The following is a 25,032-nucleotide window of genomic DNA, read 5'->3' as shown; positions in this document are numbered from 1 at the left end:
TATCTTTAATATTAGATTAATATTTCCAGGTCTCTGAATTATATGATACAAAGTCTATGATCTTTGCACATTATCTGAAACTCCAATTATTTAAATAGAGGGTCTAACCAGATTAGGGAGATATAAATAAGAACAGAACCATTAAATCTAAACTATGATAAACTTTTACGTAACAGGATAATTGCAGTATACAGTATTTAATTACTGTTGTGGCATTAATTTTTTTGATTTAGACTGATTTTAAGCTCTCAAAGACTGCACTTTGGTGCATTTATTGCTCACTTTCACCAAATAGAGGTTATCTTTCCTTTTTGGTCATGTCGAAGAAAGCCATGACCACTTTCATAAACTTTGTATATAATAAATAACAAACATCTTACAGAAACTAAAACAAACGTTAGATTAAAATTTCCTGACTAAAAAGCTTTAGTCACTCTGATTGGAAAGATTTGACAAGAACAGTTCACCAAAACATAGGGTAAAATTATCTTGTTAAATTATGGTAGTGAGATTTTTAAATAAGCTTTATATCACTTGTCTCAATATACAGAGATGTATTCCAATGCATGTTTGACCACAAACTGCATTGTTTATAATTAATTTTCAGGAGAGACTCTGCATTTTAGCCTTTTCCCCCTGAATGTTTTCTTTTTAGTTAATTTGAATTAGTGATTGCTGCAATTTAACCAATTCACATGTTAGTAGCTCAAAAGATAATAATAGAATCATTTATTTTAAGGCTTTTCGGTCAATTTTTTCCCTCTGTTTTCTAATCAACACGAGTTTTCACCACTTCATTCTTTTCCCCACTATAGTAGTTGCTTCTGTTTTGATAGTTTTTATCTCCATTAGTTACTAGATCCTGCAGTTCCCTTTCTACTTCGACTTGGTCATCTGGATTGGCATTTGGTGTTTTAGGTAATGTCATTTGGAGTGCACACCACAAGGCTGTCCGGGCTTTCCGTGTAGCTATTGCCATTTCTTTGACTGCAATAGCCAAGGCAAGAACATCTGTACATAAAAGATACAAAATTAAAGATTTGTTGGTGCGACAAACTCAACAATGAAACAATTTAGTAGTACACAGTAGTGGACTAAATTGGTAATGTTGCCACACTAAGTGATACAATAAACTATGCAGCTGAGACTTCTCCATGTTCTAATGTGTGCAGAGGCCAAGCAGAAGTTGAGCACTTTCCACATGTAAGCACAAATTACATGATTAATCACTAAGATCTTGAAATTACCTTGTGCAGAGATAAGTATCCAGTCACTGTGCGTCTCTTTGTCTCTCTTTTATCTTTAAGATGTTCCTTAAAATCTACTCCGAAACTCAATCCCTCTACCAATAAAAGCTAACACTCTGTATGCCTTCTTAACAACCCTATCAACCTGGGTGCCAACTTTCAGGGATCTATGCACATGGACACCGAGATCTCTCTGTTCATCCTCACTACCAAGTATCTTACCATTAGCCCAGTGCTCTGTAATCCTGTTACTCCTTCCAAAGTGAATCACTTCACACTTTTCCACATTGAACTCCATTTGCCACCTCTCAGCTCAGCACTGCAGCTTATCTATATCCCTCTGTAACCTGCAACATCCTTCCGCACTGTCCACAACTCTACCGACTTTAGTGTCATCTGCAAATTTACTAACCCATCCTTCTACGCCCTCATCCAGGTCATTTATAAAAATGACAAACAGCAGTGGCCCCAAAACAGATCCTTGCGGTACACCACTAGTAACTGAACTCCAGGATGAAGATTTCCCATCAACCACTACCCTCTGTCTTCTTACAGCTAGCCAATTTGATCCAAACCGCAAAATCACCCTCAATCCCATGCCTCTGTATTTTCTGCAATAGCCTACCATGGGGAACCTTATCAAACGCTTTACTGAAATCCAGATACACCACATCAACTGCTTTACCCTCATCTACCTCTTTGGTCACCTTCTCAAAGAACTCAATAAGGTTTGTGAGGCACGACCTACCTTTCACAAAACTGTATTGACGATCCCTAATCAAATTGTTCCTTTCTAGATGATTATAAATTCTCTCTCTTATAATCCTTTCCAAAACTTTGCCCACAACAGAAGTAAGGCTCACTGGTCTATAATTACCAGGGTTGTCTCTACTCCCTTCTTGAACAAGGGGACAACATTTGCTATTCTCCAGTCTTCTGGCACTATTCCTGTGGACAATGACGACATAAAGATCAAAGCCAAAGGCTCTGCAATCTCCTCCCTAACTTCCCAGAGAATCCTAGGACAAATCCCATCCGGCCCAGGGGACTTATCTATTTTCACACTTTCCAGAATTGCTAACACCTCCTCCTTATGAACCTCAATCCCGTCTAGTCTAATAGCCTGTATCTCCGTATTCTCTTCGACAACATTTTCTTTTTCCTGTGTGAATACTGATGAAAAATATTCATTTAGCGCCTCTCCTATCTCTTCAGACTCCACGCACAACTTCCCACTACTGTCCTTGACTGGCCCTAATCTTACCCTAGTCATTCTTTTATTCCTGACATACCTATAGAAAGCTTTAGGGTTTTCCTTGATCCTACCTGCCAAAGACTTTTCATGTCCCCTCCTGGCTCTTCTCCGCTCTCTCTTCAGGTCCTTCCTGGCTAACTTTTAACTCTCAAGCGTCCTAACTGAGCCTTCATGTCTCATCTTTACATAAGTCTCCTTCTTCCTCTTCACAAGAGATTCAACTTCTTTAGTAAACCACAGTTCCCTCGCTCGACCACTTCCTCCCTGCCTGACAGGTACATACTTATCAAGGACACGCAGTAGCTGTTCCTTGAACAAGCTCCACATTTCAATTGTGCCCATCCCCTGCAGATTTCTTCCCCATCCTATGCATCCTAAATCTCGCCTAATCGCATCATCATTTCCTTTCCCCAGCTATAACACTTGCCCTGCAGTATATACCTATCCCTTTCCATCGCTAAAGTAAACGTAACCGAATTGTGGTCACTATCACCAAAGTGCTCACCTACCTCCAAATCTAACACCTGGCCTGGTTCATTACCCAGTACCAAATCCAATGTGGCCTCGCCTCTTGTTGGCCTATCTACATACTGTGTTAGGAAACTCTCCTGCACACATCGGACAAAAACTGACCCATCTAAAGTACTCGAACTATAGCGTTTCCAGTCAATATTTGTAAAGTTAAAGTCCCCCATAACAACTACCCTGTAGTATGGCGACCTTCAATGTTATAGGCAAAAGATGCTCATAACTTCCCACCAGGCTCAGCTCCCCTCCATCCTGGCAACTGCTCTCTGACAGCCTTGCAGAGGAGGTGTAGTGTTCAGTTGCTTCAACATTTGCAGGAAACAAAGCCTCTGATTAGACCCTCTCTGGTAGGTAGTGTATTATACGGTCAAGTGGCTGGTTGCATGCCCCAGCATCCTCCTCATCTGTTTCCCCTTTCAGACTCTGGGTACTGCTGCCCTTCCACCTCTGGCTGCATCTCTTTCCTTCTCTGATGCTCCTCTCACTTGATGGTCTCAAGGCCTGAGTGAATGAGGCCCACAGCAAATTGCTGCACAGTTCTCAGGGCTTTCTACTATTTCCCCACCCTCCAACTCTACTCTGTACAAATAAGTGCCCATCAAGAAGGACACTCAACCAAACTAACTCTGCATGGCAGGCTGACTTTGGCTTGCCTGTGCTGTCTACGCAGTTTCACTTTCCCTACAAAGCCACATTATCTCTCATAATGCTGCCGACTACAATCATAATTGACCTTTCGCTGCCGAGGCTCTCAAGCTCCTTTGTTCTTGTCTGCGACTTGTCTGGTCCCTCAGCTTCTGACCTTGGTTGAAACATATACAAAAGAGTTGAAAGCCAAAGGTGAGGTGAGGTGACAGTGACCGCCCTTGATATCAAGGCAGCATCTGACTTGAGTATGGCATCAAGGAGCCTTAGCAAAACTGGAATCAACAGAATCGGGGTAAACCCTCACTGTTTGGAGTCATACCTGGCACAAAGGGCGGCATGGTAGCACAGTGGTTAGCACTGCTGCTTCACAGCTCCAGGGACCTGGGTTCGATTCCCGGCTTGGGTCACTGTCTGTGTGGAGTTTGCACATTCTCCTCGTGTCTGCGTGGGTTTCCTCCGAGTGTTCCGGTTTCCTCCCACAGTCCAAAGATGTGCAAGTTAGGTTGATTGGCCAAGGTTAAAAATTGCCCCTTAGAGTCCTGAGATGCGGAGGTTAGCGGGATTAGCGGGTAAATACGTGGGGGTAGGGCCTGGGTGGGATTGTGGTCAGTGCAGACACGATGGGCCGAATGGCCTCCTTCTGCACTGTAGGGTTTCTATGGTTTCTATGAAAGGATGATTGATGGTTGGTTGGTTGGGGGGCAATCATTTCAGCTCCAGGACATCACTTCAGGAATTCCTCAAGGTAGTGTCCTAGGCCCAACCATCTTCAGCTGCTTCATCAATGCCCTTCCTTTCATAAGGTCAGAAGTGGGGATATTCGCTGATCACTGCATAATGTTCAGTACCATTCTCAAATCCTCACATACTGAAGCAGTCCATATCCAAATGCAGTAACACCAGGACAATATCCAAGCTTGGGCTGACAAGTGACAAATAACATTGACACCATACAACTGCCAGCAATGACCATCTCCAACAAGAACATCTCCCCTTGGCATTTAATGGCATTACCATCGCTGGCATAGGTTTAAGATGAGAGGGGAGAGATACAAAAGGGTCCAGAGGGGCAATTGTTTCACACAGAGGGTGGTGAGTGTCTGGAATAAGCTGCCAGAGGTAGTAGAAGAGGAGGATGCAATTTTGTCTTTTAATCCTGAGGGTTACTATTAACCAGAAACTTAAATGGACTAGCCATATAAATACTGTGGCTACCAGAGCAGGTCAAAGGCTATGAATCCTATGGCAAGTAACTCACTTCCTGACTCCCCCAAGACTGTTCATCATCTACAAGGCACAAGTGAAGAGTATGATGGAATACTCTCCACTTGCCTGGATGGGTGCAGCTCCAGCAACATTCAAGAAGCTCAACACCACCCAGGACAAAGCTACCCTTTCCACACTCATTCAATCCCCCCATCACTAACGAACAGTCCCAGCTATGTGTGCCATCTATAAGATACACTGCAGGAACACACCAAGGTGTCTTCGGCAGCACCTTCCAAATCCACAACTATTACCATCTAAAAGAAAAACAGCCGCAGATACTTGGGAACACCATCACATGGAAGTTCCCCGACAAGTCATTCATCATCCTGACTTGGAAATATATTCACTGCTGCTGGGTCAAAGTCCTGGAATTCCCTCCCAAACAACACTGTGGGTATACCTACACCTCAGGGATTGCAGTTCAAGAAGATAGCTCACCACTACCTTCTGAAGGGCAACTAGGGATGGGCAATAAATGCTGGCACAGCCAGTGATACCCACATCCTGTCAATGAATTTACAAAAAACATAAAAATAGAAAATGTTGGTAAAATGCAATTAGTTGTCTGTTTATCTTCTTGCTTAGTTTCCTCTTTAGCTTGCATTCAAGAATAGCCTTCCCCTGCTATTCCTATGGGAATATTCCCTAGCAGCATAAGCACATCAGGCTCCCCCCCAATACTACTTACATATCCCACTGCTTCCCAACCTTTCTCTAATGTGCTGGCAAAATCTTGTCCACCATTTATACATTTTTGAAAGAATGTTTAGCTTCTTAAAGTCCACGAAAAAGCAAAAAAACCCACAATGGCAAGAATAAATATGATTTTGCTTTTTAAGGTTGGAAAAAACATCTCTGTCAAAGATAAGCAATATCAACCAATGATTCCACTTATCAGTATTGACACCAAATCAAGCCGTCATATGTAAGCTAAATGGTCAATACTTGATATCTTTCAGAAACATTTTTGCCATACTGATACTGGTTCCCCAAAGTGTAGTCATAAACAATTTGTGCAGTGAATAATTGAAGTTCACTGCAGATTGTTTTTGTAGTTATGTTACCCTCATCCACATGTATGATTAGCAGAAAAACACCAAATGCTCACGTTACATAAATTGAGTAAATTTATGATGTTACCTCTGTCATCTTGGTATCGTGGTGCTCCCTGCCTTTGTCGATTAGCTGCATTTACTATTTCATCTTTCCTACGAGCTTGTGTGATGTGGATGGCTTCCAGATGTCGATCAAGAGCTGTAGAAATATTAGCATGAAGAGGAGAACTGCGGAGGCGTTCCATTTTTCCAAGCAATGTCACAACCTGTTAATAGAAGATTTATGCAGTTTATGCACCTATTAATCAAGTAGCAAAAAATGTGCTTTTAGTTTAGTGGTACAGTATTGCAAATTCCTACTTAAGCAGAACAGTATGTTAATAGGAGTTACAATTTGTACACTTATTTATGCATGCATTTATATTACTATTTCTACCTGTCACACCTGCGAGAGTAAAACATATAGGTGTAAGATGATTTCCAGTTAATCAAAGTTTGTAAAATTTAACATGTAAATTTTTTTTGTGTGTAATATGTGATGGCTTCATATCTCAATGTAGAGATTTATGGAAAAGATGAGCAGTGGGAAATTAGTTTATGGAAATTCTCTACATGATTAGCCCTTAATCCCAAGCAAGGGTATTTGAAGCAATGCTAAGGTGACAACCAAATCTTGGTTCCCAACTAAAATAAAGTTTGATTTATTTATAACAGATTAGTCACAAAGGGCAAGATTCTTTATCATATGTCTTTTTACTACATTCAAAATAATACACAATAATTTACTAAATTCAGACTACCTTCTGATAAGGTTGCATAACAATACAAAGACAGTGCACACTTTGAATGGTTTACACTGATATCCTCACCTCAGCACTCTTGTATAAAATCCAAAAAATATTCTCATTGTTGTGGAACAAATAGCTCATCCTTTCAAACTACAGATGAAAATGATGTCGTGTGCAATGCCAAAAAAGTCATCCCTACTGAATGGGAAGTTGCTAGTTGCCGGAAATTAATGGTTATTATCACTTTCAAAGCCATAGTTAGAGCAGTTAGAACGTCCAATGATCCCTTTTGTTTCCAGCATCCTGACACAAAGCCTTCTGGGCCACCTGAACCTGCAAAAACAGTTGCACTGATAACCTTCCATATCACACACACAATCTCTGTAGCCTCTCCTTGCATGTGCATTAACCTACATCTCATCTATTTCTCTGATATGAAAGTCCTATACCACATATATGATGCAATAAAACCACAATACTGTGAGAATGAGAACTTTTTATCTTGGTTGACTTCACTGGGAGGAAAAAAAACACTGGTTTGCATCCTTGTGATCGGCAGTGTGTCATTCATTGGCAGTGATGAAAGAAATAAAGAAGATTGAAAAACCCCCCAGAATGAGCAAAGCACCTATCACAGAAGGATTTAGTGTACATGACGCCCATGTCCCACAAATGAATAAGAAAACCTACTGTGTATTCTTTCACCTGGATAGGAGATCACAAATGCTTCCTATTAAGACCTCAAACTTCCAAATCAGAAATAGCATAGGAAGATATATTGACAAAGTAAGAGACTGCATAATATCATCACTGGTATGATGTTGTATTGGCAAAACTGAATAAAATGTAGGGACATAGGAATTAGAAGTAGTTTGTTCAGCCTCATGAGTCTGCTCTGCCATTCAGTTAGACCACGACTGAACCTCTACCTTAAAAGCCATTTTCCCACAATTTCTCCATATTCCTTGATGTCTTTACCAACTAGAAATCCATCAATCTCTGCCTTGAACATAACAAATGACCGAGCCTCCAGGCTCTCTGGGGTGGAAAATTGCAAATATTTACCACTCTTTAAGTGAAGAAATTCCTATTCATCTCAGTCCTAAATAGCCTAATACTGAGTTTGTCCCATGATCCTAAACCACCACCCCATCTCAAATACCCACCTCAACCCGAGCCAGGGGAAATATCCTTCTTGATATACTATAGATCCTCATCAGAAAGTTGCTGTCTCACCAGTATGCATTTGATGCTTAACAGATGTACATAATGACTAAGGCCACTATTGGTAATATTAGAAAATGAATGAATGCTTAATGCATTTTTATGAAGTTCCGATGGCCATTATTTTAATAATCAACAGCTCTGAAAAATTAACAAAGGATAAAACCTATTTCTGCTAACAGAGGCAACATTTTTGAAAGTGTTTATTCAGGTAGTCAGATCAGAGTGACACAGGATAGAAAGAGGACATTTGGTTCATCATACCTGTGCTGGCTTTTCACTCCCTCAACCTTTCCCCATTGCCATGCATTATTTCCCCTTCAGGTATTCATCCAATTTCCTTTGTAAAGTTACTATTGAATCTACTTCATCCCAGGAATGAGTCAAGTAAACCTTCTATGCATTGCTTCTAAATTAATTATATCTTTTATCATAGAAGGCGATCAAAATTGTACAGTATTCCAAGTGTTGTCTCACCAATGCCCTAAGACGTCTCTACTTTTATATCCCATTCCTCTTGCAATAAATGCCAACTTCCATTTGCTTTCCTAATCACTTTCTGTACCAGCGAGCTCTGCAATCTCTTGAAATTTGTGCCCTGAAATTATGCAATGGAATACCAGGTTGCTCTGAGTTAGTCTGAAATTCCTTCTGTTGTTTTAGCAAAGGTTAAACTACATAATATTTGCAATAACTTCAGGACATCCAAGTCAGTAATTTCACAAACATTTCAGATGATATTCCAAAACACCAATCTGTTATTTTTTTTTAAAGTGTATTTATTGCAGACATTTAATTTCTATTCTTGGCTTAACTGTTCTGTTATTTCTTTCAGTTGTCAAGGTCTTTATGAGCCAGGAGATTTCATGCAGCTTATGCATGATGGTGTTTATGCTGATGAATTAACAATTTTGACATAATCACTATAAATTTTATCACTGGGAAGTAACTGTCAATATATAACCTATAATGGAATATTATTTCCTAATAGTCATGTAAAGATAATTTTCTAATTGTAGAACATCAGAAATGTAATCTTTCAGTGAAAATGTAATCAAGCATTTCTATAGTATTTTTCACATAGGAAATACAACTAAAAGCTTGGACCGACACCATACTTGGTACCAAAATAAACACTTCAAATCTAACACTCCTGTACCTGCCAATAATAAACATCTGTTATCACTTGTTGGTTTTAGAGCTGGGAAACATATTAAAATATGGATGTTATTTTCTGCCCGCTTCTGTCCCTCTACTGACAAGTTCTTATCCTTCCCATTTTCCCCATATCAAGCAGCAACTTCATGATCTGCTGAAGAAGGCAAAGAATTGTTGCTTATGTTTAATCTGTGTAGTAATTCAGCCAAACGCCAGTTTCCCATCACCAAAGACCCTTTATTACGTATCAAATAACCTCCGCTCACTCAATTATCAGTAGATTTCATGGGCCTCTGACCATCATTACATGCCTCCTCCTCTAGGTCTGTGTCTCCCCAGCACCCTCAACCAAGAAGGTCCTTTCCATCGATTAGCGAGCATTCGGAATTCCGTCAAAGATGGGCTGGGTCAGACGGCAAAACTGAACAGGGGACCTTCATTTCCGGAGGGTGTTTTGTCGTAATTTTTCGATCAGCCTGTGTAATTGTGGAACCCATGCAGTGCATCTCCAATCATTTGAAGTGTGCATCTACCGTGATTAAAAACATGGAAACTCATAAAGGGCCCTGCAAAGTCCATATGTACACGCCTGATCTCCTTGTTGCCAATGTACTAATTCAGCCAAATACCATCAGACTCGAAACGTCAGCTCTTTTCGCTCCCTACAGATGCTGCCAGACCTGCTGAGATTTTCCAGCATTTTCTCTTTTGGTTTCAGATTCCAGCATCCACAGTTATTTGCTTTTAGCCACAACAGTAATCCTGGAAAGAGATGCTGAAGACATCAACACTTGCAGAATCACCACAAGGACCTGGGGTTCAATGCAGGAAATGATTTTGTGACTTGATCAGGATAGTAAGGGTGAGATGCACATTTTCCTATTTCCATTTATATATGCATTTACATTGCTTTTTAACACCCCACCCCTCAAGCATACTGAACTCCTCTTCTCCCACATTGTTTAGTCGCCACATAAAATAGGTCATGAACACAGTTATTGTTCTTGTTATAAACACTTGCCTGCTGTTCATGTTCCCAGCAGTCATAAACAACAGTCTGGGTTCACCTGGTGATTATAAAGCCTTTCATTCTTCTACTAATTACTTCCATCATTTCTCACTGTAGTCCATGTCATGCAAAGAGGAACTTGTTATTCTTCTCAATATTTGTTGCTGTTCTCATCTTGCATGTTCATGAGATTAAAAAGCCTCATACAGATACTAGTTTACAACAAATAAATAGCAAGGACAAAATTTTCCTGGCTCTGAGGCTTTTTATCTGAATGTATTGGTGAGGGCTGGGAAAATAGGTGGGAAGTTTCCCTGGGGTAGAAATGTGAATTAGTTACTCTCACCACAGAGCTGGCAGCCACTAATTAAGGCCCCAGTTGGGGTAACCTTTCAAGTTTAGCATTTTACTGGCAGCAGAGTCTGGAGCCAGAGACTCCATTTCCTGAACTGGGGGTCACAAATATCTGAGGATGCTTCCCACAATCCAAAGATCCAATTGGGAGTGTTCCTCTGATCTGAGGGGCTTACCACCTTCTCCCCTCTTAAATAATTGTTTATTTTTACAGAGAATGTCTCCTTTCTGTGACACCCTCGTGATCTCTTTCTTGCCTCAGCAGTGCTCACACCTCCTGAACAAACTTCAGAATCATAGAGCTTTACAGCACAGAAAGAGACCCTTCATATCTGCACCGGCCACCAAGCATCTATCTATTCTAATCCCATTTTCCAGCACTTGGTCCGTATGCTGAGGCATCAGAACCGCTGGCCCTGTGACTAGGCCAACGGAATCAGGAACCTGTCCACCACCCTTAATAGAATGGATAGCACAGAGGTAGCCAATTAGAATGCTACCTCCGGAAAAATAGTTCCTGCAAATCTGGCTCCTAGTGAGTTTTAGGTACCCATGTCAGGGTCCTGAGGCCTTGGGAAAATTCTTTCCTAACTTTCAAGAGAAGGTAGCCCACAAAAGAGGGCCTAAACTAGGGTGGTGGACTACTTCTAATAACCCCTTTACTCAAAAGGAGATATTGGAGTCAGAAGCCTTTTAGATGAGAAGACCAGCACAAGCCCATAGCAGGGTGACTGCCTTTTTATTACTACAATTCTCAAAATATCATGCATCTCGATCATGTGGCACCTTGGTGCCGTCTAGCACTGTTAGTTATCCATTGCTTTGTTAACTGGTATCTCCATAGTATTTTCTGTCCTCCTCTAGGTTATCATCTTTCGGAAGATGAAGCCATAGCTTGGAGAGAAGAACCCTCTCTGAGAAACACTGTCATTCACTTCAGCTTTTCCAAATGCTGGAGATCAGCAGGCTGGCTAGGATAATTAATGAGGTATAGGGGGATGGCGCAAAGGAATTCACACAGCTCTTGTGAACAGGAACACTGAACAGTGGAAAGGGAAGACAGAACATGGTTTGCCAGAGGGTAAGTTTTGGTCCTAACCAGACGAGAGGGGTTTTCGCAGTCATCGGAGGCCCAGACTATGAAAAGAGACTCCATGACACATACAAACGATTCTGGGAGTATTAGGTTACCATAATGAGTTACCAGAACATATTTTACACTAGTTTCATTTGTGTGTGTACAACATTCTAGCCAGTGGTCTCAGCAGTCTGTAATCTACCATGGAGTATGAACCCACCTCTATAAATACTGTGGTATGACGTCTGCCAGGAGTCTGTATTACCAGATTAAGGAGCTTTGATCAAAGCTCTGACTGATGCAATTTAGGCATAAAAGATATGTCACTTAGCCCCTTGAGCCTGTTCTGTCAATTAGATCATGGCTGAGCATTTTAACTCCACTTACCAGCTTTGGTTCAACATTCCCTTAATAGCCTTACCTAACAAAACAATTCTAAAATTTAATTTTCGAAATTTTCGACAGTGCAAGTTTCACTTTTCCGCTATCTTTTTTGTGAAGTGCTTCCTGACATCCCCTTTTCTGAGTTCCTCCACCAAATGAAATAATTTCTCTCTACCCAACCAAATACTTTAATCATCTTAAACACCTCAAACAGATTATTTCTTAATCGCCTATTTTTGAAGGAATACAAGTAGTTTATGTAAACTGCAATAATACAATTCTGGCAAATCTGTGCTGTATCCTCTCAATGTCCAATATATCCATCCTGAGATGTGCTGTCCAGAACTGAAAGGAGTAGAGTTACCAACATTTACATCATTATCCAAATACACTCACCATGTGGTGAATTTGCCAGACACATGGCAAATTGGTGCTGTTCCTTTTTTAGAGCCACATCATACTGAGTTTTGTTAAAGTTGCAGCAGGGGATTCCAGTACTCACTAGACCACTATTTGTTATCCATCCATAACCGAGCAAGGAAGAATTCAACTTCAAGAAAGAAACAAGCAAAACAGACTGTTGTTTGTTACCTTCTCTGTTCCTGTTCTCTCTGGGTGCTTCTGATGAGATATTTGATTGATGAGATGTGTGACTGCTCTGTGAAACGCTGTGAAAGTAGCATCCACCACCTTCAGAAGGACAACAGCCCAAATGCTCTCAAAATTCTCGTTTTGGAAATGGCACGAGTTAGAACATAAGCAAAGCAAGGTTCAGAATGTTGAAGCCACTGTGTAGAGATTGGTCGATTATTTTCTGACCCAGGTCTCCTAATATAATAGAAACACTTTTCTCTTGAAGAAATTTTTGTTTTTGAAATCAACTGAGGAACAATTTATTTTCTTAATAGATTGTCAGCACCCTAGTTCGCAGCCAGTTAGAGTGTAAACAGCAGGCTTGCCTTACAGAAAAGTTGAATTTCAAAATCTTTTTGAAGCTGTTCTCTTGCCTCTAACAATAAGTGTGTTATTCTTGATTTTGATTATTTTCAAAATATTGCACGTTTGTATTGTACTGAATATGATGATTGCCTCAAGTTTGACAAGCATTGAAATCGTATTGGACAATACTGATTTATAGTGTTCTATCTTATCCTTGGCAACTACCTGTATAGGGCAAATGATTTTTACCATTTCCCATTGCCAAAGGAATCAATTAGAAAGATACATGTTTTAAGTGCAATTACTGTCATTAAGTCCTAACACCCATTCTCTGTAGAATTGCTGCGAACCCTCCTCGCTGGCTTGCTGACTAGACACCTTTCAGCTCTATTTTAAAATTAATATGACAGTTTGACTCAAGATGCTGAGGAAGTTTTGAGTGAGATTTCCAAGTCCTCATCATTATTTTAAAATTTTGCCATGATCAATTTTCTGCTGCTGTCTGTTGTCATTTATGCATTGGTCAATGACCCTATAAAGTACACTGATGGAAAACTGGTAAGACAGAGGATAAAAATTCCCTCTGAGCATTGTAAAAATTGAAATGATTTTTAATTTTATTTCTAAAAAAGGTATAAAATAATGCAACCAAGTAGTGTTCACTGTCTATAGATACTGGGATCTATACTACAAGGTATGGTCTAAACAAGAGCTCTGTGCAATTGTAGCATAACTTCCACTCCTTTGTATTTCCTTAAATTGAAGGGGAACATTCTATTAGCCTTTTTAATTATTTTTCTAAACTGTCTGTTTTTAGTAATTTCTGTACAGACTTCTAAATCCCTCTGCTCTTCAACAAATTCAAATTTCTGACCCTTTAAGATAATGAAGGGGTTGGATAGGGTAGAGGTGGAGAGATTCTTTCCACTTAGAAGGGAAACCAGAACTAGAGGGCACAGCCTCAAAATAAGGGGGGGCCGGTTCAGAACAGAGTTGAGGGGGAACTTCTTCTCTCAGAGGGTAGTGAATCTCTGGAATTCTCTGCCCATTGAAGTGGTGGAGGCTTCCTCGTTGAATATGTTTAAATCACGGGTAGATAGTTTTCTGATCGATAAGGGAATTAGGGGATATGGGGAGCAGGCGGGTAAGTGGAACTGATTCGCTTCAGATCAGCCATGATCTTGTTGAATGGCGGGGCAGGCTCGAAGGGCCAGATGGCCTACTCCTGCTCCTATTTCTTATGTTCTTATGTTCTTTAGAAAATACTACGATCTGGCTTCGTTAGGTCCAAAGTGCGTGACCTCACACTTCCTCATATTGAACTCCGATTGACATTTTTACCGACTCACTTCATCTATCAACATCCGTTTGCAAACTGCTTACTATGCTATTGTGGCCAAACAGGCCATCTAAAATGGCGATTTGTAAAGCACTCTGGGACAATTGAGCAAGAACTAAAACGACAGGCTGCAACCTAAAGACAGAGACAAACAGGCTGCAACCCTGACGAGTGAATAAACAGGATATGTTTCATCTCCAGGATGAAAGAGACTTTCTGGTCACACTGGGTTGCTTCATCTCCAGGATGAGAGAGACTTTCTGGTCACACTGGGTTGTGTACCAGACATGAGGGCGTCGTTTGGGGGGGGGGGGAAGATGTGAACTCTATGTGCCTCCAGCACCAACAGGCATGGCCGTTGGGTACACACCCAGAGATCGGTGTGGCAGCACCTGATTGGACTCTTATCGATCAGGGTGATCAAGCCCTGATCGATTGATTGACAAGAATCAGGAGACTGCCCAAAAGGATACGAAACCAGGGAGGGATAAAAGCTGCTGCACAACAAAACAAGCTCTCTCTCTCTCTGACCCGATGAACGGGCTACAACAATAGTGACCATCGCCAGCGATGACCAGCATGAGGACAGCCACCACACCCGAGAAGGAAGGAAGGAAGACCAGAGCGCCAGACCAGACCAAAGGACCAGACTATGCAGACGACTACCGATATAAGCGCACAGATAAAGGCCAATATCTGCTTGGGTACTTGCCAGTCACGCAAAGTTAAGTCAAGGTCTTGTATTGGACTTGAACTTTAGTATTTTCCTGTAAGATAACTTATCGTTGGTTGGGTGGGGGTGATTAAGTAAATATTGGTATAAGACGTCTACTCGTAGTTATTTGTTCACCGTATAAGGGTTAAAACAGACTGTGTGGCAGGTAAGAGGCAACACTATCGATCATAGGCTTACATTTTCTCTGCCACTCGTCATGAATAGTCCCAACTCAGCAAACATGACTCGGAGAAAGTGTCCCGGATGATTGAATGTTTTGTTTTGGAGGTTGTCACAGTGGATGGGGCGTGGGGTGTGTGTGCTGGATTTGTGCCTGCACCTCTGGAAAGAGCTCAGACAGCCACAGAGGGTGCCAGGTGCAGAGACGGGCTATGTGAAAGGCCTATCTCAATGATCTGTAAGGGGAAACAAAGAACAGCCCTCCAGCTCGCACTCTGCCACTGCATCTGCCCCCAGCCCCCATACATGCCATCCTATGTCCTCCTACCCTTCTACCATGGTACTTTATAGCCCCTATGTTCCCCCTCCACCCTGTGGTATTTTATAGCCCCTCGGCCCCCGTATCTGCCCTCATGGCTCTTGATAGGCCTTATGCCAACCAAGGGGGAATAGAATTTGGGAATATGTGAACTTGTCCAATTTGGCAGGGAGAACAAAATAGAAGCAAGTTATTTAAATTGAGAGATTGCAATACTCAGATAAAGAGATATGAGTGTCCTGGTACATGAATTAGGAAATTCATTGGGGCGGCACGGTGGCACAGTGGCTAGCTCTGCTGCCTCACCACGCGAAGGACCTGGGTTCGACTCCCGGCTCGTCTGTGTGGATTTTGCATCTTTTCCCTGTGTCTGTGTGGGTTTCTTCTGGGTGCACCAGTTTCCTCCTACACTCTAATAATAGAACAAAAGAACAAAGAACAATACAGCACAGGAACAGGCCCTGCAGCCCTCCAAGCCCACGCCGCTCCCTGGTCCAAACTAGACCATTCTTTTGTATCCCTCCATTCCCACTCCGTTCATGTGGCTATCTAGATAAGTCTTAAACGTTCCCAGTGTGTCTGCCTCCACCACCTTGCCCGGCAGCGCATTCCAGGCCCCCACCACCCTCTGTGTAAAATACGTCCTTCTGATATCCGTGTTAAACCTCCTCCCCCTTACCTTGAACCCATGACCCCTCGTGAACGTAACCACCGACCTGGGAAAAAGCTTCCCACCGTTCACCCTATCTATGCCTTTCAAAATTTTATACACCTCTATTAGGTCACCCCTCATCCTCCGTCTTTCCAGTGAGAACAACCCCAGTTTACCCAATCTCTCCTCATAACTAAGCCCCTCCATACCAGGCAACATCCTGGTAAACCTCCTCTGCACTCTCTCCAAAGTCTCCACATCCTTCTGGTAGTGCGGCGACCAGAACTGGATGCAGTATTCCAAATGCGGCCGAACCAACGTTCTATACAACTGCAACATCAGACCCCAACTTTTATACTCTATGCCCCGTCTGAGAAAGGCAAGCATGCCATATGCCTTCTTCACCACCTTCTCCACCTGTGACGTCACCTTCAAGGATCTGTGGACTTGCACACCCAGGTCCCTCTGCGTATCTACACCCTTTATGGTTCTGCCATTTATCGTATAGCTCCCCCCTACGTTAGTTCTACCAAAATGCATCACTTCGCATTTATCTGGATTGAACTCATTTCTTTGCCCAAATTTCCAGCCTATCTATATCCTTCTGTAGCCTCTGACAATGTTCCTCACTATCTGCAAGTCCAGCCATTTTCGTGTAGTCTGCAAATTTACTGATCACCCCAGTTACACCTTCTTCCATATCGTTTATAAAAATCACAAACAGCAGAGGTCCCAATACAGAGCCCTGCGGAACACCACTAGTCACAGGCATCCAGCCGGAAAAAGACCCTTCCACTACCACCCTCTGTCTTCTGTGACCAAGCCAGTTCTCCACCCATCTAGCCACCTCCCCCTTTATCCCATGAGATCCAACCTTTTGCACCAGCCTACCATGAGGGACTTTGTCAAATGCTTTACTAAAGTCCATATAGACGACATCCACGGCCCTTCCCTCGTCAACCATTCTAGTCACTTCTTCAAAAAACTCCACCAGGTTAGTGAGGCATGACCTCCCTCTCACAAAACCATGCTGACTATCGTTAATGAGTTTATTCCTTTCTAAATGCGCATACATCCTATCTCTAAGAATCCTCTCCAACAACTACACCACAGACGTCAAGCTCACCGGCCTATAATTTCCTGGGTTATCCTTCCTACCCTTCTTAAATAACGGGACCACATTAGCTATCCTCCAATCCTCTGGGACCTCACCTGTGTCCAGCGACGAGACAAAGATTTGCGTCAGAGGCCCAGCGATTTCATCTCTCGTCTCCCTGAGCAGCCTTGGATAGATTCCATCAGGCCCTGGGATTTGTCAGTCTTCATATTCCCTAAAAAAACCTAACATTTCCTCCCTTGTAATGGAGATTTTCTCTAACGGGTCAACACTCCCCTCCGAGACACTCCCAGTCAACACATCCCTCTCCTTTGTGAATACCGACGCAAAATATTCATTTAGGATCTCCCCTACTTCTTTGGGCTCTAAGCATAATTCTCCACTTTTGTCTCCGAGAGGTCCGATTTTTTCCTTGACAACCCTTTTGTTCCTAACGTATGGATAAAATGCCTTGGGATTCTCCTTAATCCTGTCTGCCAAGGACATTTCGTGACCCCTTTTTGCCCTTCTAATTCCTCGTTTGAGTTCTTTCCTACTTTCTTTGTACTCCTCCAGAGCTCCCTCCGATTTTAGCTTCCTGGATCTAACGTACGCCTCTCTTTTCTTTTTGACCAATCCCTCAATTTCTCTGGTTATCCACGGTTCTCAAATCCTACCCTTCCTATCCTTTTTTTACAGGCACATGCCTATCCTGCAGCCCTAACAACTGTTCCTTAAAAAATGTGTGGGTTAGGTTGATTGGCCATGCTAAATTGTCACTTAGTGTCAAGGGATCTAGCAGGGTTAATATAAAGGGTTACGGGGATAGGGCCTGGGTGAGATTGTGATTGGTGCAGACTCGATGGGATGAATAGCCTCCTTCTGCACTGTAGGAATTCAATGATTCGTCTATGATTCTAAAAGTTAGTGGCAAATGGTTAGGAAGACAAATGGAATGTTGCCATTTATTGCGAGAGGAATGGAATATAAAAGATGGGGTGTTTTGTTATAGTTGCACAGGACATTGCTGAGATCACCTCTAGAGTATTGTGTACAGTTTTGATCTCCTTATTTAAGGAAGGACATGCATTAGAAGTGGTTTAGAGGAAGTTCGCTCAACTGATACCTGGGGTTTGGGGAGTGGGTTATCTTATGAGGAAAGATTGGACTGGTTGGGTTGTATCCATTATAGTTTAGAAGATTTAGGAATGTTCCTAAAGAAACATACAAGATCTTGAGGTGATCTGACAAGGTGGATGCTGAAAGGATGTTTTACTTTGTGGGAGAGACTAGAAGTAGTGGATGCAGTTTAAAAATACCCATTTAAGATGGAGATGAAAATAACTTTTCTGTTAGACGGTCATGAATCTTTGGAACTCTCTTTCCTGGAGAGCAATGGAAGCAGGGTCAATGAATATTTTTAAGGCAGATGTAAATAGATTCTGACTCACAAGGGAATCAAAGGTCATCGAGGGTTAATGGAACATGGGGCACAGCAGATTTCAGGGGTTGAATGACCTACCCCTGCTGCTAATTTGTATCACCCCTGTGGCCCTTTATAGTCCTTATGACAACTTAGTGCCAATTCAAGCCACTATTCACCCACTACCCTGGGCCCATACACCTTCCCTGCCAACTCACCTGGTATCCACCATGGACAGACCTCAGAAGCCATGCTGGGATGAACTAAAATAATGTTCTGTAATTGTCTATTGCAGACTTTATTTTAATAAAAACTCTTGACAAAACCATTCACTTAATTTGCATTCCTTTAACTATAAAATGCCTTATAAACCAAATATTTCATTCAAATGCTTAATCCTTTGTAAAAACAAGCATTTGTCTTCATAGCCCTACATTTATGATGACTTGGAAGTGTCATTCAAACGGTCAACTGACAGGCAATCCACTGTGAAAACAGTTAGGCAACACAAATCATATTACGATAACCCTGCCCTCAGGTTTATGTCAACAGAGTGAAATACCAAGCACTGACAATTTTAAATTTCAGAATTTTAAAAAAACATTTAAAGGCCAGGAGATTGAAATGCCTGGACAGTTCAATGAGTTTGTCCACTTTTTACACAGATTTATGTCTACATTTTACAATGTCAAAAGGTACTAGGTCTCTTCTAAAGGGTACCTCATCTCCTCTGCATATATCTAAAAATATCTATCTATCTCATCACTCCAAAACACCCAGGCAACTTTAGACCTTCTCTTGAATGATTTAAAGCCAAAAAAATGTTTCAGACATCCCAGTAAGGAAAATTGGATTTGTCTGCAGTGTTAAAAAGAATTGTGTGTGCTAGGTTCAAGGACAGAACTTCCGGAAGTGGGTCTCCAGAGTAAATTTGGCTAGCACAAGACCCTCTCCGTCTTTACAAAAATTCAGACATTTGTGTCACTTGTAAATTTGGACGAATGGCTATTTATTTCTTCATCTAAATCAAGAGACATTAGAAAGACCAGCAATTTCGTCACCTACTTCTTTTAACACTTGAGGTGAAAAATATCAGATTCTATATATGCCAGTCTCATTGCCCTAGATTCTGTTGTAGTGGACATGTAAAGATGTCTACCATTAGTTAAGCTTGTTGGTGTATGGTGTACACTTAATTTTTAAAAATTGCATCGCAAATTGCTTGAAGTGCAATTCGATAATGGCGTGGTGGGAGAAACAGGGCATCTGAAAGCACAGTATAGAACAAAGAACAAAGAAAATTACAGCACAGGAACAGGCCCTTTGGCCCTCCAAGCCTGCACCGACCATGCTGCCTGACTTAGCTAAAACCCCCTACGCTTCCGGGGACCATATCCCTCTATTCCCATCTCAATCATGTACTTGTCAAGACACCTCTTAAAAGTCACTACCGTATCCGCTTCCACTACCTCCCCCGGCAACGAGTTCCAGGCACTCTCTGTGTAAAAAATCTGCCTCGTACATCTCTTAAAACTTGCCCCTCGCACCTTAAACCTATGCCACCTAGTAATTGACTCTTCCACCCTGGGAAAAAGCTTCTGACTATCCACTCTGTCCATGCCTCTCATAATTTTGTAGACTTCTATCAGGTCTCCCCTCAACCTCCATCGCTCCAGTGAGAACAAACCAAGTTTCTCCAACCTCTCCTCATAGCTAATGCCCTCCATACCAGGCAACGTCCTGGTAAATCTTTTCTGTACCCGCTCCAAAGCCTCCATATCTTTCTGGTAGCGTGGCGACCAGAATTGAACGCTATATTCCAAGAGCGGCCTCACTAAGGTTCTATAAAGCGTCAACATGACTTGCCAATTTTTAAACTCAATACCCCGGCCGATGAAGGCAAGCATGCCGTATGCCTTCTTGACTACCTTCTCCACCTGCATTGCCACTTTCAGTGACCTGTGTACCTGTACACCCAGATCCCTTTGCCTATCAATACTCCTAAGGGTTCTGCCATTTACTGTATATTTCCTATCTGTATTAGACCTTCCAAAATGCATTACCTCACATTTGTCCAGATTAAACTCCATCTGCCATCTCTCCGCCCAAATCTCCAACTGATCTATATTCTGCTGTATCCTCTGATGGTCCTCATCGCTGTCCACAAATCCACCAACCTTTGTGTCGTTCGCAAACTTACTAACCAGTTATATTTTCCTCCAAATCATTGATATATATTACAAACAGCAAAGGTCCCAGCACTGATCCCTGAGGAACACCACTTGTTCACCATTTTCACTTGGTTCACTTGGAACACCATTCAGAAACGCACCATTCCACTGCTACCCTCTGTCTTCTTTGACCGAGCCAGTTTTGAATCCACCTTGCCAGCTCACCGTTGATCCCATGCGACTTCACCTTCTGCACCAGTCTGCCATGAGGGACCTTGTCAAAGGCCTTACTGAAGTCCATGTAGCCAACATCCACTGCCCTACCCTCAATCATCTTCGTCACTTCCTCGAAAAACTCGATCAAGTTCGTGAGGCATGACCTCCCCTTCACAAAACCATGTTGCCTCTCACTAATACGTCCACTTATTTCCAAGTGGGAATAAATCCTGTCTCGAAGAATCCTCTCCAATAATTTCCCTACCACTGATGTAAGGCTCACCGGCCTGTAATTACCGGGATTATTCTTGCTACCCTTCTTAAACAAAGGAACAACATTGGCTATTCTCCAATCCTCTATAGTAAACTGTGTGTCTCCTATCCAACAGTGAAAAATGAATAGTGGAAGAACTAAAAAGGATGTATAAAGAGTGGATAAATTCAATGTCAAATCAGTTATAGAAAGTGAAACAGAGAAAGAAGTAAAGATTGACTAAATAGAGACAGCAAGGAAAAGCAAAAAAAGAAAGTTTTAAAGTCTCCTGAAATGCCTGAAAGAATGAGACTTCACGTTTGCAATCATTTAATTTCAGTCCCAGAAGCTGACTGACAGTATTTAATAACCACACATCATTAAAAGGGATTTAAGCTTGCAATGACAAGATTTAACTTTCCTGTGGCAAATTTTATCCAAATATAGCGACTTCATGACATTTAATGCTAGGCAATTATGAGGAAGGCAGCCAAATATCTTTTTGGCAAAGCTAACGGCAGAGGGGCACAACACAGCTAACAACTTTTGGATTTTGGCATTTAACCACATGTGCTCCTTAACTGAAGTTGTTGTAACATTAATATATAGATAATGGCAAGAACCATGTGCTCAATGTTTTTTGTAGGGAATGAGGATGTCTACCAAATTGTAAAGGGCTGGTGTCACTTGTTCCAGTCATAGACTGCACCTTTGAGCAGCAGATGGCTCCCCTATCCCATATGCCTCAGCCTCTAGTGGCACAGAACCTCAAGAGTACAGTTCACAAAGGATAATAGTAAGATCAGGAGAGGTGAAACTTTCAGTTCCCTGCTGCATTGCTATGATATGACCAAGTCACTGAGAGCAAGCAAGCTGCCACCAGCCAAACAGTAATCAGACATTCACAGAAGCTCTGTGAGGATCTATGCACTATCCCAACTGCAAGTTATCACCAGCTTCCTGCAATACTAGACTATGAGAAACTACTGCATCCCCATGGAGGAGCCTTATCACATCAGTCAGACAGGAGAGCAGTGCTCACAGAAGGCATGTGAAGATAATGGGATGTCCTCACTGGATCTCCTCATCACCCTCCATTAATCTAGTGTCAATGAGCACATCCCAAGCTCGTCAGCCTTGTCTGGACATCACCATTGCTTCATGGCCGACATCCTCTCCCTCGAGGACTTCCCCAGCCTCGTCCCCTCTATTGTCATCCTCCTCATTGGAGGAAATGTGCTACTCCATCTCTCAGGCAGTTCCTTTCCCTGTTGTAGCAACAGGTTGGGCAGGGAGCAACAAGCAACCACGATGCATTACAACCTTTGTTGTAGCTGCACTTGTGGCCTCTGCATAGGAATCACCGGCTACCTCCCCAGTGGGTAGCCCGTGTCCCTGAACAGCCAAACCAGCAGCCCTGTGGACCCTGAAACATATTAGGGATCTGAGTGAGGCTCAGAATGTAGGAGTCATGCATACTCCCTAAGAATTGAGCACAAATGTGGAGGATGTGTTTGCTGACCAGTTGAACATTCAATGAGTGGAAGCTCTTACAGTTCACTGTTTGACACCCCAGAGATCTGAGTACCATGTGAGTGCAGTTGATGGCATCCTGCACCTGTGGCAAGCCAAATTTGTGCAAAGCCCATTGTTTTTGCAACCTGGCTTGCCTGATCCTAGTCAAAATGGACGAAGTTTGTGTGCCCTTGCGAAGATTGTGTCCATCACCTCCTAGATGCACTTGTGTGTGGAGGCTTGCAAATGCCACAAGAGTTCCCCTATGGAGCCCTGAAAGGAGCCACTGGCATGAAAATTGAGCTCTATTGTTACTTTCAGCAACACCATTGGTGGGTGCCCTCCAATTCCCATGGCATCAAATCCTGCAGAAGGTGGTAGATGTGACCAACCAGCTCCATGGATATGCAGAGTCTTCAGCAACATTGATTCTCAAACATCTGCAGGTATGTTAGGTGCCATCGGTACACCCTGGCGAGATACCTCCGAGCAACGGCTTTCTGGGGTTCATCCTCTGCGTGCAGAGTATGCCCTGCCACCCCTTCCTCTTCATGGTTGTGCCCCTGCCTTTGGTGAGCCAGATGCCTCCATTGTCATCTTCTCTCCTGCCTATGAGCGAGAAGAATGAGCAAGTTCACCAGGCTTCGGGTTTCGTACATTCTCCTCACTGCAGTATCAAAGAGAGACTTGACAGTTAGCATTCGTCTCCTAAAGACAGCTCTTCATCCATTCATTGTCTGAAGCTGCCTCTCGAAGCCCACTGACTCGTGTCCTGGCTACCACATTGATGCCCAGTCCTTCATTCGCATCTTGGTTGGACAAGGCACACACTATCCTTGCCTCACACCTCATGACTGAGTGGTCACAGTGCTGGCCACTCTAATGCATCCTGATCGCAGGCACAGACATTGTCCCAAGCTTAACTCCAAGGCCTTCAAAGAACAAAGAAAATTACAACACAGGAACAGGCCCTTCGGCCCTTGTGCTCAACCTGGTCTCTGATTGGTACATGTCAGTACTCACATCAGCATTCAGCCGTGGGTGAGGAGTGCTCTGCTCAGACGGTGTCATTGCCAACTGTATAAGGGAATGTATTTGTTTTCCCTGTTGGCCAATGTTGCAGCCACACCATGGCAATCAGCAATCTTGGAAGTCAGTGAGCCAAGGGTTAACTGCTCAGCAGCAATCAATGGCATAAATGGTGCTCGAGTGGGTATAATTGTGAGTAGTTAAACTGCATGCACGTTAACTGAGTGACAGCTGAACAGTCTCAGCTGCAACAGGTTAATGATCACTGTCTTTCCATTAGCATTGCCCTGGTCAACATGCCATCTCCAGAAACTCCCGTCCCAAGATTCCAGTTGAACCATCAGTCTATGATGACTATCCACCCATCTTCCCTTCTCTCTGTGAGGTCCTTCCAAGAAGCCTGTTGCCCAGAAGTGGAAGAAAACCTCAGGAAAGGTACTTTTCACACTTGACAGTTCTTCTTGCAGTCAACCCCCTAGTCTCCCCCCACACCCTTCCAGTATTATCATGGTCTCCCTCACCTAGGCCCCTGGAGTCTTCCCCCTGGTATCCCAGAGTAATTCCTTGGTACCTTAGTCTTCCCCTCCTGATCTCCTGAAGTCTTCCCACCAGTACCTTGCAGTCCTCTGCAGTCAGCTCCCCGGTCTTCCCTGACTAGGCTTCCGGTAACCTTCCAGTGCTATCCCGGTCTCCTTCACATCAAAGCCTGCTCACCCGAGTCAAAGGCTGGTTACCCCCAAGTCAGAGCTGCTCCCCCAAGACAGCCCTCTTAATATCTGAGCCACTCCACGATCACTGCGCTAACCTCCAAGTTCCCCTTGGGGAATGATCGCCAGGTGCACACCTTTTGAAGCCAGTTGTGATTTGCGCTATTCTGACATCATGCCACCATGGATTGATTATCTGACCAGGGGTGGGAGGGGTATGATTCCGGCTTATGGGCCTAATAATGAGATGAAAGTGTATTATAATGATGTTCTTGACATTCAATGGCGGGAAACCCAGCCCGCCACTAATGGGGGAGGGGACAATCATGGCAAGCTTTCACGCCAGTGTAAACATAACTTTGAACGTCTCACAATATTTTCTGCTCCCATCACTGAATCCGCCCAGTGCTAACAGGAGCGGAAAATCCTGGCCACTATCTTATGCAGCTCGGAGGAGTTAGAGCAGCAGTAAGGGTGAGAA

The 25,032-nt window shown here is 42.8% G+C and overlaps 2 protein-coding genes across 2 annotated transcripts in view; one reads left to right on the top strand and one right to left on the bottom strand.

Moving 5' to 3' along the window:
- Positions 1-15,096, top strand: part of ccdc43 (coiled-coil domain containing 43) — a 38,900-nt gene extending 23,804 nt beyond the window's left edge. The window contains exons 6-7 of the transcript XR_013498996.1: positions 9,891-11,616; positions 14,196-15,096. The gene's annotated coding sequence lies outside the window, so the exon portion shown is untranslated. The remainder of the gene's footprint in view (positions 1-9,890; positions 11,617-14,195) is intronic.
- Positions 754-25,032, bottom strand: part of moto (minamoto) — a 59,986-nt gene continuing 35,707 nt past the window's right edge. Inside the window, exons 7-8 of the mRNA XM_078222949.1 lie at positions 6,088-6,268; positions 754-1,011 (exon numbers count right to left, since the gene is read on the bottom strand). Coding sequence (XP_078079075.1) covers positions 770-1,011; positions 6,088-6,268 — 423 coding nt within the window. The 3' untranslated portion in view covers positions 754-769. The remainder of the gene's footprint in view (positions 1,012-6,087; positions 6,269-25,032) is intronic.

Source organism: Mustelus asterias, chromosome 11, assembly GCF_964213995.1.
Source record: "Mustelus asterias chromosome 11, sMusAst1.hap1.1, whole genome shotgun sequence".
Lineage (NCBI taxonomy): Eukaryota > Metazoa > Chordata > Chondrichthyes > Carcharhiniformes > Triakidae > Mustelus > Mustelus asterias.
This window is presented reverse-complemented; position numbering and strand designations above follow the sequence as displayed.